General features: G+C 42.9%; 1 protein-coding gene across 1 annotated transcript in view; it reads left to right on the top strand.

The window, feature by feature from the left end:
• Positions 1-15851, top strand: part of MYO10 (myosin X) — a 270984-nt gene that overhangs the window by 171633 nt on the left and 83500 nt on the right. Inside the window, exons 12-19 of the mRNA XM_001175408.8 lie at positions 218-364; positions 856-956; positions 1068-1134; positions 1980-2072; positions 2488-2556; positions 3055-3137; positions 6384-6492; positions 9642-9722. Of these exons, the coding sequence (XP_001175408.4) occupies positions 218-364; positions 856-956; positions 1068-1134; positions 1980-2072; positions 2488-2556; positions 3055-3137; positions 6384-6492; positions 9642-9722 (750 nt within the window). The remainder of the gene's footprint in view (positions 1-217; positions 365-855; positions 957-1067; positions 1135-1979; positions 2073-2487; positions 2557-3054; positions 3138-6383; positions 6493-9641; positions 9723-15851) is intronic.

Genomic DNA, 15851 nt, shown 5'->3' with positions numbered 1-15851 from the left:
AATCCTGGTATTTAATCTTAACAGAAGGGAAATATGTGAATTCCAGTTTATCTTTTCTTTAGATATCTGTCCTTTCCTAGATGATATCGATTGCCTTCACACTGGAGGGCCAGATGCTATGCTAGTCTTGTGTGTGTCTCTCAAGTGGGGAATGGATGGCCTTGCCTGTCTGGGGTGCCCGGGGTCAGCTGAGTCTGTGCTGGTTTCTCTCCCACAGGCAGTAGACAGCAGGGACTCCCTGGCCATGGCTCTGTATGCGTGCTGCTTTGAGTGGGTAATCAAGAAGATCAACAGCAGGATCAAAGGCAATGAGGACTTCAAGTCTATTGGCATCCTCGACATCTTTGGATTTGAAAACTTTGAGGTAGGTTTCCTAACAGTGCAGCACATGAATTCTCTTCTGTCCATGATTAGCTGCTATTGAACAAATCTCTGTGAGCAAACTCTTTTTTTTTCTTTTTTTTTGAGATGGAGTCTCACTCTGTCTCCCAGGCTGGAGTGCAGTGGCGTGATCACAGCTCACTGCAACTTCCACAGTGGTTCAAGTGATTCTCCCACCTCAGCCTCCCAAGTAGCTGAGATTACAGGTGCCTGCCACCACAGCTGGCTAATTTTTCTTGTATTTTCAATAGAGACGGGGTTGCACCATGCTGGGCAGGCTGGTCTTGGACTCCCGACCTCAGGTGATCTGCCCACCTCGGCCTCCCAAAGTGCTGGAATTACAGGTGTGAGCCACTGTGCCAGACAACAGGCATTGATATTTTTCTCTGCAGATCTTTTTTTTTGTCTTTTCTTCACCTTTCTGTATAATCGTGAGTGCACTAAAGATACTTATTGAATGCTTTCCCCCCTTAGGTTAATCACTTTGAACAGTTCAATATAAACTATGCAAACGAGAAACTTCAGGAGTACTTCAACAAGCATATTTTTTCTTTAGAACAACTAGAATATAGCCGGTAAGAATTCCACTCATAGAATTCCATTTCAATTTTTTTTTTAAAGCAGCAACTAGATTCGTTTTGAAGCTATGTTTTCATTTAACTTGGCTGTTTAAAATCTTTCTACAGGGAAGGATTAGTGTGGGAAGATATTGACTGGATAGACAATGGAGAATGCCTGGACTTGATTGAGAAGGTAATGTATTTTTGAAGAATGGTTACAGTCCCAAGGGGGTCCAGCTGGACTGATTCATATTTATGGGAACAAAATAACGTGCACGAACACGCACATCAACGATGTGAATGTTTAGAACACAATGGACCATTTGGAAACATAAATGTAAATGTGCAAGGTTGAATTTAAATACTTGGCTGCTTCAAACCTATTGTCTCATTGAACTCAGTATTTTAGAATCAACAGCGTGTGAATTGGCTTCCCTTAGATTTTAAGTCAGAAGCAAAGCCTTGCCAGTACCAATATAGATTTGCCAGTTGTAAAAGTTTTATCCCCCAAATTGCAACGGGTTCAATTTTTTTTTAAGATTTATATAAGAACTTAATTGGTTTTCTCTGTAGTGTATCATTATGGTTTTTCCAATCGAGAAATTACCATGCCTTTTCTTTTAACCACTCATTTGTTAGAGAGTAGAGAAGAGCTCTCAAATAGTTTGGGACGCACACATTCAACTTTTTTTTTTTTTTTTTTCCCCTGAGACGGAGTCTCACTCTGTCGCCCAGGCTGGAGTATAGTGACACAGTCTTGGCTCACTGCAACCTCCGTCTCCCAGGTTCAAGTGATTCTCCTGCCTCAGCCTCCCCAGTAGCTGGGATTACAGGTGTATGCCACCACGCCCAGTTAATTTTTTTGTATTTTTAGTAGAAACAGGGTTTCACTGTTGGCCAGGCTGGTCTGGAACTCCTGACCTCAAATGATCTGCCCGTCTTGGCTTCCCAAAGTGCTGGAATTACAGGCATGAGCTACCCACGCACCCAGCCACATTCAACTTTTAATTCATTTTTTCTTTTTCTTCTTTCTTCTAGAAACTTGGCCTCCTAGCCCTTATCAATGAAGAAAGCCATTTTCCTCAAGCCACAGACAGCACCTTATTGGAGAAGCTACACAGTCAGCATGCGGTATGTCGAAACCTGCAATTCTTCATCACATTGGAGTAGCATGTCTGTGGGTTAGGGTTACACACCAGACATGTCAGTCCGCTGGCCCAACTGTGCCTCCCACATTGAACATTTATTCTCAAACCAAAGCTGTTCTTCTATTACTAGAACTAAATTGAAATAAGCAAAAGGGTTAGATTTGGAGCTACTTGTTAGAATGCCCAAGCTTATTTAGAGAACGTAAAATTGTTAATCTATTATAATGACACAATCGAGAGTTAACATGGTTTTTCTAAAGTGCACCATATGCCGTGTCCTGAAACGCAGATCCATGGCAAGTTTGGAAATGATTTTCACTGTCTTTTGTATTTAGTGTTCTCTGGAAGTCAAAGGAAATCAGTGAGTGAAATAAGGCATTGTATTTTTTTTTTTTTAGAATAACCACTTTTATGTGAAGCCCAGAGTTGCAGTTAACAATTTTGGAGTGAAGCACTATGCTGGAGAGGTAACTTTTTATTAAGATACCTATTGATATTTGCCTGTTTGGTATTCAGAGAAAACAGTAGTTTCAGAAGCGAATCATGAATTTATTGGGCTGGGCATGGTGGCTCACATGAGCCTACAGTCCCAGTACTTTGGGAGGCTGAGGCAGGAGGATCACTTGAGGACAGGAGTTTGAGACCAGCCTGGGCAACATAGATATAAAAAATATCTTACAAGATATTTTTTAAAAAGTTAGCCTGGCATGGTGACACATCTGTTGTCCTAGCTGTTCTGGAGGCCGAGGTGGGAGGATTGCTTGGGCATAGGAATTTGAGGCTGCATGAGCTATGATCACGTCACTGCACTTCAGCCTGGGAAATAGAGCAAGACCCTGTCTCTTAAAAAATAAATAAATAAATTTCTTGGAATGATTTCTTTCTGTGGCTCTTTCAGGGAAGTTGCTTATGACCTGAAACTATTCTTTCAATCAGTTTTCTCCTCTCTTATTTATTAAAACTAGGTGCAATATGATGTCCGAGGTATCTTGGAGAAGAACAGAGATACATTTCGAGATGACCTTCTCAATTTGCTAAGAGAAAGCCGGTATGTCAGTCTTCTCACCGAGAAGTCCTTAGCAAGCAAATGAATGTTTGTGCAAATGCTTTTAATTCACAAATATAGAACAAATTGCTGTTATGTAAGAAACTTAGTATTGTTTTTCCCAGGTAATACTTCATCAATGAAGTAACTCAAAAGTATAACAATAATACAAGCAAGGTCGGGCATGGTGGCTCACGCCTGTAATCCCAGCACTTTGGGATGCCGAGGTGGGCAAATCACCTGAGGTCAGGAGTTTGAGACCAGCCTGGCCAACATAGTGAAAACCCATCTCTACTGAAAATACAAAAATTAGCCAAGCATGGTGGCAGGCACCTGTAATCCCAGCTACTTGGGAGGCTGAAACAGGAGAATCGCTTTAACCTGGGAGGTGGAGGTTGCAGTGACCCAAGATTGTGCCATTGCAGTCCAGCCTGGGTGACAAGAGTGAAACTCTGTCTCAAAATAAATAAATAAATAAATTAATTAATAAATAATAATAATAATATAAGCAATGACTGCCGTTTAGTGAGGTACTGAAATAAACCAACCACAGAGGTATAAGTAACATACTGTTATTAATCCTCTTATGCAGATGAGGAAACCGAGTCTTGAAGCAGTTAAAGCTGTTAAGTGACTTCCCCAAGACCTCTCAACTGGTAACCAGTGAGCCATCGAGTCCAGTTTTGATCTGGTCTGGTTGGCTTGAGAACCTTAATATCTTAAGCAGTGTGGTCTGCTTTCTTCACAGGGAGCTTAGAGCTGCGTGGTTAAGCTGATTTCAGCCTTGGTTTTATAGGACTCCTATGTCTCTAGTTAGTAAAATAAATGCCTTAATTCAGCTATAATTATAAATTTATTACATATTCATTTATTTGTTCATGAATTATAAATTTACACCATTAAATCAATAAAGAAAACACACAGAAACTTGCAGTGATAAGCTATTTGTATATTTGTATGCATTAGACCAGGAAATGTCCTTTTTTTTTTTTTTTTTTTTTTTTGGAGACAGGGTCTCGTTCTGTCACCCAGACTGGAGTGCAGTGGCGCAATCTCGGCTCACTGCAACCTCCACCTCCCAGGTTGACGCCATTCTCCTGCCTCAGCCTCCCGAGTAGCTGGGACTACAGGCACCCGCCACCATGCCTGGCAATTTTTTTTTTTTTTTTTTTTTTTTGTATTTTTAGTAGAGACAGGGTTTCGCCATGTCACCCAGGATGGTCTCCATCTCCTGACCTCGTGATCTGCCCACCTCGACCTCCCAAAGTGCTGGGATTACAGGCGTGAGCCACCATGCCCGGCGGAAGTGTACTATTTTTAGGAGGCTTTGTAAGAGAGAAAGAGTTTAGGGAAAAAACCCTTTCCTGAAAGCTTTCAGCACCTGTGTTGGATCTGGTGGGAATCTGTAACAAAAACACATTTTTAATATCTAAGGAAGGAAAGTAACAAAAAAGTTTAAAAGCTGTAATACTTTTAGAAATGTAAATACTAGATGGCCACCTGTCACTTAGATAGAAATGAATTGGGACAAAGGGAGCCCATATAAGGTAGTATCAGCCTAGAAACTCAGAATTTGAAACATTTGATCTCCAAACTTATTTTAACTCTTCTATGTGAGGATTCACTATATACAACATTGTTAGCTATTTTATTTTTAGGTGAGTTTTCAGACCTGTAAAAATGATGGGTGTTTAAAAAACACCATAGCATGCTGTCGAAGCAATTTCTTAGTTTAATGCGATACGTTTAAATAAAAGCCCTGTACTGATGTTAAGTAGAGGCAGTTTGTCGTAGTGAAAAGATCGCAGGCCTGGAGACCAGCGAGGTGGAGTTTCGCCAGCTGCCTCTGTGCCAGCGTGAAGCAGTTTTGTGAGTGGTGTAAAGAACTTCCTGTCTCGACCCCAGGTTTCCCCTTGCAAACTGAGGAGCTGGGGCTGTTCGCTTGCTTCACTCTCTTTCACCTTTGACATCTGTGACATTTTAATGGAACCAAAGCTTCTCTCCAAAGAGCTCAAAGCACAGTTAGAGAACTTAAAAGAGTGAGCATTAAAGAGCACCCGAGAACAAAAATGAAAAAGGTTGAGGCAAAGCAAGAAGTGACCAGGGAAAGCTCTAATATTGCCGCTTGTGGGGAGGCAGATGCTCAGAAGTCTTCCCTGACTGTCCTTGTGACAGTGAAGCCACCAACCCCGCCAGCTCCATAGCCCATGATACCTTCCATGCAAGGAAGATTTAAAAATTATTGAAGGCTGGGCGGGCGTGGGGGCTCACACCTATAATCCTAACACTTTGGGAGGCCGAGGCGGGTGGATCACCTGAGGTCAGGAGTTCAAGACCAGCCTGGCCAACATGGTGAAACCCTGTCTCTACTACAAAACATAAAAATTAGCCAGGCGTGATGGCAGGCGCCTATAATCCCAGCTACTCAGAAGGCTGAAGCAGGAGAGTCGCTTGAACCCGGGAGGCAGAGGTTGCAGTGAGCCGAGATCGCAACACTGCACTCCAGCCCGGGTGAAAGAGCGAAACTCTGTCTAAAAAATAAAAAAATTATTGGGAAGCTTTTCACTTTTACCTTGTTAATAGTAGCAATGGATTTTACAGAACTTTTTAAATAATAGCTAATATCAATATATATGATATGCCAGGTAGCATGCTTTCTGCCTTTTACATGCATGTTCTCCTTTCATTCTCACCTGGCATTAGGGGATAAATTCAAAAATTATCTCCATTTTCCAGATGAAAAAACTGAGGCTTAGAGAGAGATGAGACATCTTGCCCAAGCAACACAGCTGGGAAGTGGGGAGACAGGATTTGAACCATTGCCTGCCTCACCCTGTAATTAGTGTTCCACAGGAGCGCCTTTCCATCCGTTAACTGCTTCAATCTTTGCAACACTGCAAGATGGCAAAACTAATAACTCACTTTTGCAAGTGAGGAGACCGAGGCTACAGAGGCTTAGATGGCATTCCAGAAAGCACAGAGCTCCTAAGTGGGATTCCACCCTTTGTCACTGTCATGCCAGTCCCCTTCTCTGCAAGACTCTGGTCTCTGACACTGCCACGTGTTTTCAGTGCCTAAAGCTCTTTGGCAGTGGTTGGTTTGAAATCTTTGGAAGCTGTCTTAGTTCTTCCAGGCCTAGGGTGTATTACTTTGAATTATCATTGGGAAAGGGCACCATTAATTACAATAATCTTGCACCTAATAATGGGTGTGTGTGCCTCACTGTCCTCCTGCTCTTGCCTCACACAGATTTGACTTTATCTACGATCTTTTTGAACATGTTTCAAGCCGCAACAACCAGGATACCTTGAAATGTGGAAGCAAACATCGGCGGCCTACAGTCAGCTCACAGTTCAAGGTTCGTTTTCACTGCTGGCTTAGAGGAATCCGTCGTTACTGTGTTTTTAAGAATTGAAAAGAGGATTTGGGTGTATGTGAAGTCTATGAGAATATTTGTTTATTTTTGTTTCCTTTTATATCATGCTTTTAAACCAGATAGTGCTTTAGAAATAAAATAGAGTTTTGGCTCACACCTGTAATCTCAGCACTTTGGGAGGCCGAGGTGGGCAGATCACCTGAGCTCAGGGGTTCAAAACCAGCCGGGGCAACATGGTGAAATCCTGTCTCTACAAAAAATACAGAAATTATCTGGGCACGGTGGCGCATGCTTGTAGTCCCAGCTACTCAGGAGGCTGAGGTGGGAGGATTGCCTGAGCCTGGGAGATCAAGATTGCAGAGAGCTGTGATTGCACCACTGCACTCCAGCCTGGGTGACAGAGTAAGACCTAGACTCTGTCTAAAAAAACAGAAAAAAGAAATAAAATAGACTTTTTCTCTGAGTCAGATGAAAACATGTAGATCCTTTTTAAAAAAAATAAATGGCTATTTCTTCTAAGCTTTTGAAATAGCAAACTCCTTAAGGCCATTTGGGACCACTCTGATTTGTATTTAGAGACTCATGTGGAAATGGGATATATTTCTTCTCATATCTGGATGTTTTTTCCCCCTGGTTAGGTGAGACTGATGTCAGTTACTTTGTCCTAGGCTCTTAATCTTCCAGCAGAGGTGTTCAGTTTTCTTTTTCTAGAAGGTCGGTTTTGCCAGGACTTCTCTGAGAAAGCTTTTTTTTTCCCGTGTGTGTGTGTGTGTGTGTGTGTGTGTGTGTGTGTGTGTGTGAGGGTCTTGTTCTGTCACCCTCAAACTCCCAGGCTCAAGTGATTCTTCCCCCTCAGCCTCCTGAGTAGCTGGCACTACAGGTGTAAGCCACTACACCCGACTATTTTTTTTTTTTTTTTTTTAAGACAGAGTCTCGCTCTGTCACCCAGGCTGGAATGCAATGGCACGATCTCAGCTCACTGCAACCTCTACCTCCCAGATTCAAGGGATTCTTCTGCCTCAGCCTCCCAAGTAGCTGGGACTAGAGGCATGCATCATTACGCATGGCTAATTTTTCATACCCGGCTAATTTTTAGATGTTTTACTGAGATGGGGTCTTATTATGTTGCCCAGGCTGATCTCGAAATTCTGGCCTCCAGTGATCCTCCTGCCTCGGCCTCCCAAAATGCTGGAATTACAGACATGAGCCACTGCACCCAGCCTTGGAAAGTTTTTGAAATGTTTGAGACTTTAAACTGGACTAGCAGTGAAGGAAGTGGAAAAGGGTGGGTGAGCTTTCTAGGTGCAGGCGAAGGCAGGAGAAGAGCCTAGACACAGAGATGCAAGTCCTGTCTCTGAGGACTGTCAACAGACAGTAGAACACCAGCCGGACAGGACACCTCATGAGAATTTAAGATGGTATTAAAATATGAAGGGCCGTGAACGTCAGGATGTTTTGTCCTGTGAGAAATTTTAAAGTTTTCTGAGCTGCAGAAGTAATTAATCCATGTAGTGTTCAGACAGTTCCGTTTTCTTCAACAAGATTACGAGAAGAAAAAGAGACAGAGATGGAGGGAAAGCCAGTGGATTAAAAGAGACTTAAAAGATGCATCCACCAACTACAATGAATGGACCATATTTGCATTTTGATGCAAAAGAACAAACCCTTTAAAATTTATGGGCTGGGCACGGTGACACATGCCTGTAATCCTAGCACTTTAGGAGGCCTAGGTGGAAAGATTGCTTGGGTCGAGGAGTTCGAGACCAGCCTGGGCAACATAGCAAGGCCTCATCTCTACAAAAAAAATTAAAAAGTTAGTCGGCATGCCCTCGTAGTCCCAGCTACTCAGGAGGCTGAGGTAGGAGGATCAGTTGAGTCCGGAAGATTGAAGCTGCAGTGAGCTGTGATCACACCACTGTACTCCAGCCCGGGTGACAGAGTGAGACCCTGTCTCAAATAAATAAATAAATAAATAAAATTTTTAAAAATCATAAAATTTGAAATAGTTGAGCATTTTAATATGAAATGTGAGACCATTGCACATTTTAATGTTAGTTTAAGGAATTAATGTCATCTTTTCAGGTGTGATGATGCTGTGGTTACACAGTGCTTTAAAGTGTTTAGGCTTTAATCCTACATACTGAAATGCTGATGGATGAAATCACATCATGTCTGGGATTTGCTTTTCCACAGGGGTGGGTATAGTATGTGTGGATCAGGCGAAATGAGATTAGCCCTGAGCTGAAGCTGGTAATGAGAACTCATTGTATGCTTCTGTCTGCTTTGGTAAATGTTAAAAACTCTAAACAAAAAAAAAAAAAGTTGGAAAAGAAAGTAGTATTAAAGATTGATCTGGAGTCTGTAAGTCTGGCGATTTGAAGGTAAGAGTGAGAGATTGTGGCTCAGAGACTAGTGAAGTGCTGGCATAGACTGTCATTTCGATGGAACTAATGAATTGGGAAGAATAATGACAGTGGAAGAGTGGCTATTTCTCAGTTTTTCTGTACTAAACGTTGAAATATCCTAGGATGATTTTTGTTTGTCGACAGAATGGTTTATTAAAATTGTACTATTTCAGGCCCGGCGTGGTGGCTCACGCCTGTAATCCCAGCACTTTGGGAGGCTGAGGCCGGTGGATCACGAAGTCAGGAGATCGAGACCATCCTGGCTAACACGGTGAAACCCCGTCTCCACTAAAAATACAAAAAATTCTCCGGGCATGGTGGTGGGCGCCTGTAGTCCCAGCTACTCTGGAGGCTGAGGCAGGAGAATGGCATGAGCCCGGGAGGCGGAGCTTGCGGTGAGCCGAGATCACGCCACTGCACTCCAGCCTGGGCGATAAAGCGAGACTCCGTCTCAAAAAAATAAATAAATAAATAAAATAGAATTTTACTATTTCAAAGGAAGTGATAAATGAGTTTGGTGTATTATCGAATAATTTCAATTATTAATACATTGACTCAGTATGTTTATTTTATATTAGAATGACAAAAAATGAAAACCTCTAAGTTATTACTCCTATGATTTATATTGTTTTTAAAATTATTGTTTCTAAGTGCCTAGAGTACTGAGAAATTTAAAGAATGACATAATAAGAGACTAAATCAACATATACTTTTTCTTTCTAATAGGACTCACTGCATTCCTTAATGGCAACGCTAAGCTCCTCTAATCCTTTCTTTGTTCGCTGTATCAAGCCAAACATGCAGAAGGTAAGATTGATGACAGTCCTAGGCTGGGATCTGTCTCGAGGGACACAGCCTCCTGGGGTGGTTACTCACAGATTTGGTTTCTCCAAAGTCCTTTCATTGTAGATGGTTGGAAATGGATATGACATTATTATAACTTGACATGAAATGAAAAAGTTCCCTTTGTCTCTTGGGCCTGTTAGTCTGCTTTTGAGTGATGTTATTAAGCTTTAGGGACATCTATTTTAAAAGGAAACATTGTGAAGCCTTTACTTTTTTAGCATTTGGTTTAAAATTCTTGGGAAAAGTTTCAGAGTGTGATACATCATTTTAGAGGAAATATTTGATGTGTGGTGGCTGATTTTTTTTTAAAGTTTTTATTTGTCTTTCTTTCCTTCTTTTTTTTGCTTTATTGTTATTTTAAACACGATGAAGAGGCTTTAAGTAGTAATGCTAGATTTTAAGTACTTTAAATAGTTGTTTATAACTAATTAGAAGGCACTCTAAAGGTTGTCATAAGTATTAATGTCTTGGCTCTTTGATTTTAGCTTTCTAATTTCATAATCCGATTAGAAGGAATGTGAGCTTAAAAAGGAAAAGCTACCTAAACAAAGAAACTATAGTGTTAGATATATGCAGTCGCTGAATCCACAGCTAATTAGGTAGCTTGTCTTAAAGTATTGTTAATACATTTAAATTATTTTGATTCAGCAAACAGCCTCTTAGGAATGCTTCTTATGTGAGAAAACCCCTACAAAATTGTAATTCTAAGAGCTCCAATGTTAAAGAACTAGATGCCATCCTCATAAGGTTTAAGGTAAAAAATCTGATCTGAACTGTTTCCCATGAGACTTGGTTTATTATATTCTGGTAACTTGACTGATGCTGGATCTTATCTTTTATAATGCCAACCAATTGCCTTTGGCTTAATATTGCATGGATTCCTCATTTATAGTTTAAAGATGTATGCTGGTAAGAACCACAGTAGCCAGGCATGGTGGCTCACGCCTGTAATCCCAGCACTTTGGGAGGTCGAGGCGGGCGGGTCACATGAGGTCAGGAATTTGAGACCAGCCTGGCCAACATGGTGAAACCCTATCTCTACTAAAAATACAGAAATTAGCTAGGCATGGTGTCATGTGCCTGTAATCCCAGCTACTCAGGAGGCTGAGGCACGAGAATCACTTGAACCCAGGAGGTGGAGGTTGCAGTGAGCCAAGATCTGCCACTGCACTCCAGCCTGGGAGATAGAGCCAGACTCTGTCTCCCAAAAAAAAAAAAAAAAAAAAAGGGCCAGGCACGGTGGCTCACGCCTGTAATCCCAGCACTTTGGGAGGCTGAGGCGGGTGGATCACAAGGTCAGGAGATGGAGACCATCCTGGTTAACATGGTGAAACCCCGTCTCTACTAAAAATATAAAAAAACTAGCTGGGTGTGGTGGCAGGTGCCTGTACTCCCACCTACTCGGGAGGCTGAGGCAGGAGAATTGCCTGAACCCGGGAGGCGGAGCTTGCAGTGAGCTGAGGTCATGCCACTGCACTCCATCCTGGGCGACAGAGCTAGACTGTCTCAAAACAAACAAACAAACAAACAAACAAAAAAACAACACAAAAAAACAGAACCACAATGTTGAATTATCTGTCTTCTAGAGAGGCAAAATTGGACATCTCTTTAAGAGAAAGTAACCTGTTCAGTTTGTTACCTTACTGTGAGATTTGATGGTGAGAATTTGGTGTTTGTGTGACCTGAAGTGACAAAGTGGTTTTCTGTTGAAGATCTGTGCTGACTTTATGTGCATGGTTCTGGTAGTTTAAAAAGTAACCCATCTTTCCGTTTTTCAAATGTATGTCAAAATATTTAAGGTTATCACCAAAAAAATGGTAACATAAACAAATGCATAGCTTTTTTGGGGACATAGTGTAGGAAATTAATAGTTGGAACATCTCTCCATAGATAACACTATGTCACGTAGCTGGTTTATGTTCCACTTGGTTTGCTTTGTACACTCTGGTGGGCAGTATTTACCAGACAATAGAAGTGGGCTTTGGTGCTTGATGTAGACTCCCGGGAGTTGCTCAGTCTCCGATGGCGTTCTCTCCTCTTTCTACAATAAGGATGATAGTGCCATATTTAATCTTTCAAACATGCAAGGTCTTTTGTCAATTTAAAGTCCTGGGTGTTTGGCTACGCGTGGTGGCTCACGCCTGTAATCCCAGCACTTTGGGAGGCTGAGAGAGGTTGGATGACTTGACGTCAGAAATTCGAAACCAGCCTGGCCAACATGATGAAACCCTGTCTCTACTAAAAATACAAAAATTAGCCAGGTGTGGTGGCACACGTCTGTAGTCCCAGCTACTTGGGAGGCTGAGGCAGGAGAATTGCTTGAACCCGGGAGGCGGAGGCTGCAGTGAGCCGAGATCACGCCACTGCACTCCAGCCTGTGGGATACAGCAAGACTCTGTTTCAAAAAATACAAATTAAAAAAATAAAGTCTTGGTTGCTGGGATGCATCTCACGGTTTCTGGTGAGCCATAGTCTAATTGGAAGCTTTTTTCCCATTCTTCGTGGTGTGAAACAGTTTTACAATCATAGGCATCTTAAATTCCTGCCCTGGCAGTGCTGTAATAAAGATAGAAACTTTAATTTGAAATACTTAGTCCCCAGTGTTTCTGTTTTCTCTCTTGGATGGCACAGAGTTAGTTTTTCCTATAAATTGTACTAGCTTTTGAAATTAGGCCTGCTTGGAAGCAGTTCAGCAGCCAGACTATTGCAGAACCGACCTTATTTTTCCATGCTGAGATTTGATAGTACCTAATTGCTTTGAATTTTGCATTTAGAAAATGAACTAACTCAACCTCACGTTTGCATTTGTATTGGCTCACTTTACATGTCCTGAAGTATGGCAGACACTAATTAATAACGCACCAGTGATAGGCTATAGAAACCTTTCCAAGAATGTCTTGGTGCCCTTTTAAAGGCACTCAGAAGGCTGGGAGCGGTGGGGGCGGTGGCTCACGCCTGTAATCCCAGCACTTTGGGAGGCCAAGATGGGCGGAATTGGAGACCAGCCTGGCCAACATGGTGAAACCTCGTCTCTACTTAAAAAAAAAAAAAAAAAAAAAAAAAAATTAGCCAGGTTTGGTGGCGCGTGCCTGTAATCCCGGCTACTTGGGAGGCTAAGGCAGGAGAATTACCTGAACCTGGGAGGTGGTGGTTGCCATGAGCTGAGATCACGACATTGCACTCCAGCCTGGGCAACAGAGTGAGACTCTGTCTCAAAAAAATGAAAAAATAAAGGCACTCAGCAAGTGAAGGCAGAGGCACAAGAGCTGACTTGTCTGAGGCCTAAAATGCAGGTATGATGGTAAATGGAGATGCTAATTTGATTATGGCACGATAGCTATGGCTCAATTAGCATTCATTTGGTTCCACTGGAAATATTGGACTGTCACTACCTATTATGTTCTGTGAAATGTGTGCAAATGACCTTTATTTAGACTTCCTTATATATATTTTTTAATCCAAAGATAGATTCTTATAGAAATTTCGCAGGAAAAATCTTGCCTTCTTCCTCTCCAGAGATGGGGAATGTGTATTTTCAGCGTGGAGGGATGAGACGGTTTCTCCTCACCTCATTTTCCTCTCCAAGTCGCAGTCCACCAAAGGACTTGGGAGGTCGTATTCAAATATGTGTGTATTTAGGTATTTTGTGTATTATTCAGAAGCAAGGAGCACGGGTTTTAGAAAATATAGAAGTTTTTTTTTTGTTTGTTTGAGACAGAGTTTTGCTCTTGTTACCCAGGCTGGAGTGCAGTGGTGCAATCACAGCTCACCACAACCTCCGTCTCCTGAGTTCAAGCGATTCTCCTGCCTCAGCCTCCTGAGTAGCTGGGATTACAGGCATGCACCACCACGCCCTGCTAATTTTGTATTTTTAGTAGAGATGGGGTTTCTCCATGTTCGTCAGGCTGGTCTCAAACTCCTGACCTCAGGTGATCTCCTTGCCTTGGCCTCCCAAAGTGCTGGGATTACATGTGTGAGCCACTGAGCCTGGTCAGAAGTATCTTTTTGTGTGTGTTATATGATCTTAAAGACATAAGAATGGCAGCTGTAAAGTCCATAACCTAGAGACCTGTAGCATTGGAACAACAGAAACACCTGTAGCTGCTTTTGTGCCTTCGGGAGTAAAGACTCACACATTCGCCGGGCTAGTGGGAGCACACCCCCTTTACTGCCATGGCTGCTACGGCAGGCTGCCTCTCCTCCTTGCCAAGTGTTTGAACCCCAGAACGTGCATCTGGGGCTGAAGAATCTAGAAATCCTTTGTGAGCTTTTGTTTGGGTTGTTAATTTTTTTTTTTTTAATTTGGGTTTTCTATGTATTGTTTTGAAAAACAGGTGCAAAGGAGGAGTGTATAATTGAAATGCTGAACGCATATGTCAATTCGGCTGTCACAATATGTGGGCTTTTTTCTTTTTCTATAAACAGCCTTTTACTAATCTTGGGTATTGTATAGAAGGCAGTTTGCTAGCCTCACTGGCGCTCAGCGAGGAAGCACCTAGAAAAGCCTGCCTCCCGAGAGACGCCAGTCTGCAGCGGGCCTTGTCCTTGGATGTTACCCTCCTCTGAGCTTAGAGTTTTCAGAGTTCACAAAGGGTAGACTTCTCCATTCCACGAGTTTTCGTTGGTAATGAGGACTTCTAGCTTTTTTGATTGTGATTTGCTTGGGCGGTGGCGGTGGTACCCAAAAGTGCTCCAGCCAACCACAGATTTCTCTAAGATAGAAAACCTGCTTTTCCTCATCAGAACCTCCCCAAGGGTGTCCCTGCCTGGTGTTTTAGCAAGTAAGTTCCAGGCAGAAAAGTCTCTCATTAACATTCTTCAGAAAAGCCCCGAGGAGGTTCAGGGCAGAATTAAAGAAGGGAACAGACTGATACACATCAGGAACACCTTCTGGGGTTTGAGAACCAGTTGCCTGCAGTTGCCTGCAGATTCAGCCTGGGCTGCCTCTTGGAACACGTCTGGCTGGCTCTCCTCCCTGTTTGGTCTTCAGGTTTGCTGTGTCCAGGATGCAGATTCTAGGAAGGAAACGTCGTGGGTTCCAGCAGCATCATCTTTAAATCTTTGACTTGACAGAACAATACCCTCAAAGATTCAGTCCAGCCTTCTCCAGAAAGGCAGGGGCCTAATCACCTAATGTTTCTGGGACTGGGTTCTGGTGGAAGAAGGCCTCTAGCACAAGCAGCCTCTTGGGATAGGGTTTATCTTTTTTTTTTTTTTTTTTTTTTTTTGAGGCGGAGTCTCTCTGTCACCCAGGCTGGAGTGCAGTGGCGCAGTCTCAGTTCACTGCAACCTCCACCTCCCGGGTTCAAGCGATTCTCCTGCCTCAGCCTTCCAAGTAGCGAAGATTACAGGCATGTGCCACCACGCCCAGCTGATTTTTGTATTTTTAGTAGAGATGGCTTTTCACCATGTTGGCCAGGCTGGTCTCAAACTCCTGACCTCAAGTGGTCCACCTGGCTCAGCCTCCCAAAGTGCTGGGAGCCCCTGCATGCAGCATGGAGTAAGGTTTACGGAAGGGAAGAAGGGAAAGATGCCTGTGCTGGGGGAGGCTGAAGACCAGGCCTCAGGGGAGGGAAACCAGTAGGGCTAGAGTTTCCATGCAGCCAAATTTGCTGGAAAATGGAATATCAAGTGAGAGAAGGAAGCTGGAGACGTGGAGTGGAGTTAGGGAGGTCACGTGAGCCTTGTGGGCTGTCGATCTTGCAGCCCCATCTGTCTCTACCCCGAGACACAAGGATGAAGATGAGGATGTGTAAACCATCTCACACAGGGGTCTTCTGTATAGGACTTTGGGGGGATGTCAGCTCCTTTCACATAAATGAGTCCTGATGACCCGTATTCCTCTCTTCCACGGGGCTTCCTTCTTAGGTCAGACTCAGCCCCTCAGGTTGACAACATCCTAGACAACTCATGACCACACACATGCAGTGAGAGCTCTGTGCAGACATTATGGAAGCATGAACCTTTTGTTTCCAGAGGTGTAATAATTTGATGAATGAATTTAATGAATCTAGCACATTTCCTCCCGGGGATTTATATTTATGTAATCCAGGTGCTGCCTGCTATTTCTCCCTCCCTTCCTCCCTCCCT

This window comes from Pan troglodytes, chromosome 4, assembly GCF_028858775.2.
Source record: "Pan troglodytes isolate AG18354 chromosome 4, NHGRI_mPanTro3-v2.0_pri, whole genome shotgun sequence".
NCBI classification, from domain to species: Eukaryota; Metazoa; Chordata; class Mammalia; order Primates; family Hominidae; genus Pan; species Pan troglodytes.
Note: the sequence above shows the minus strand (reverse complement) of the source record. Positions and strands in the feature narration are given on the sequence as shown.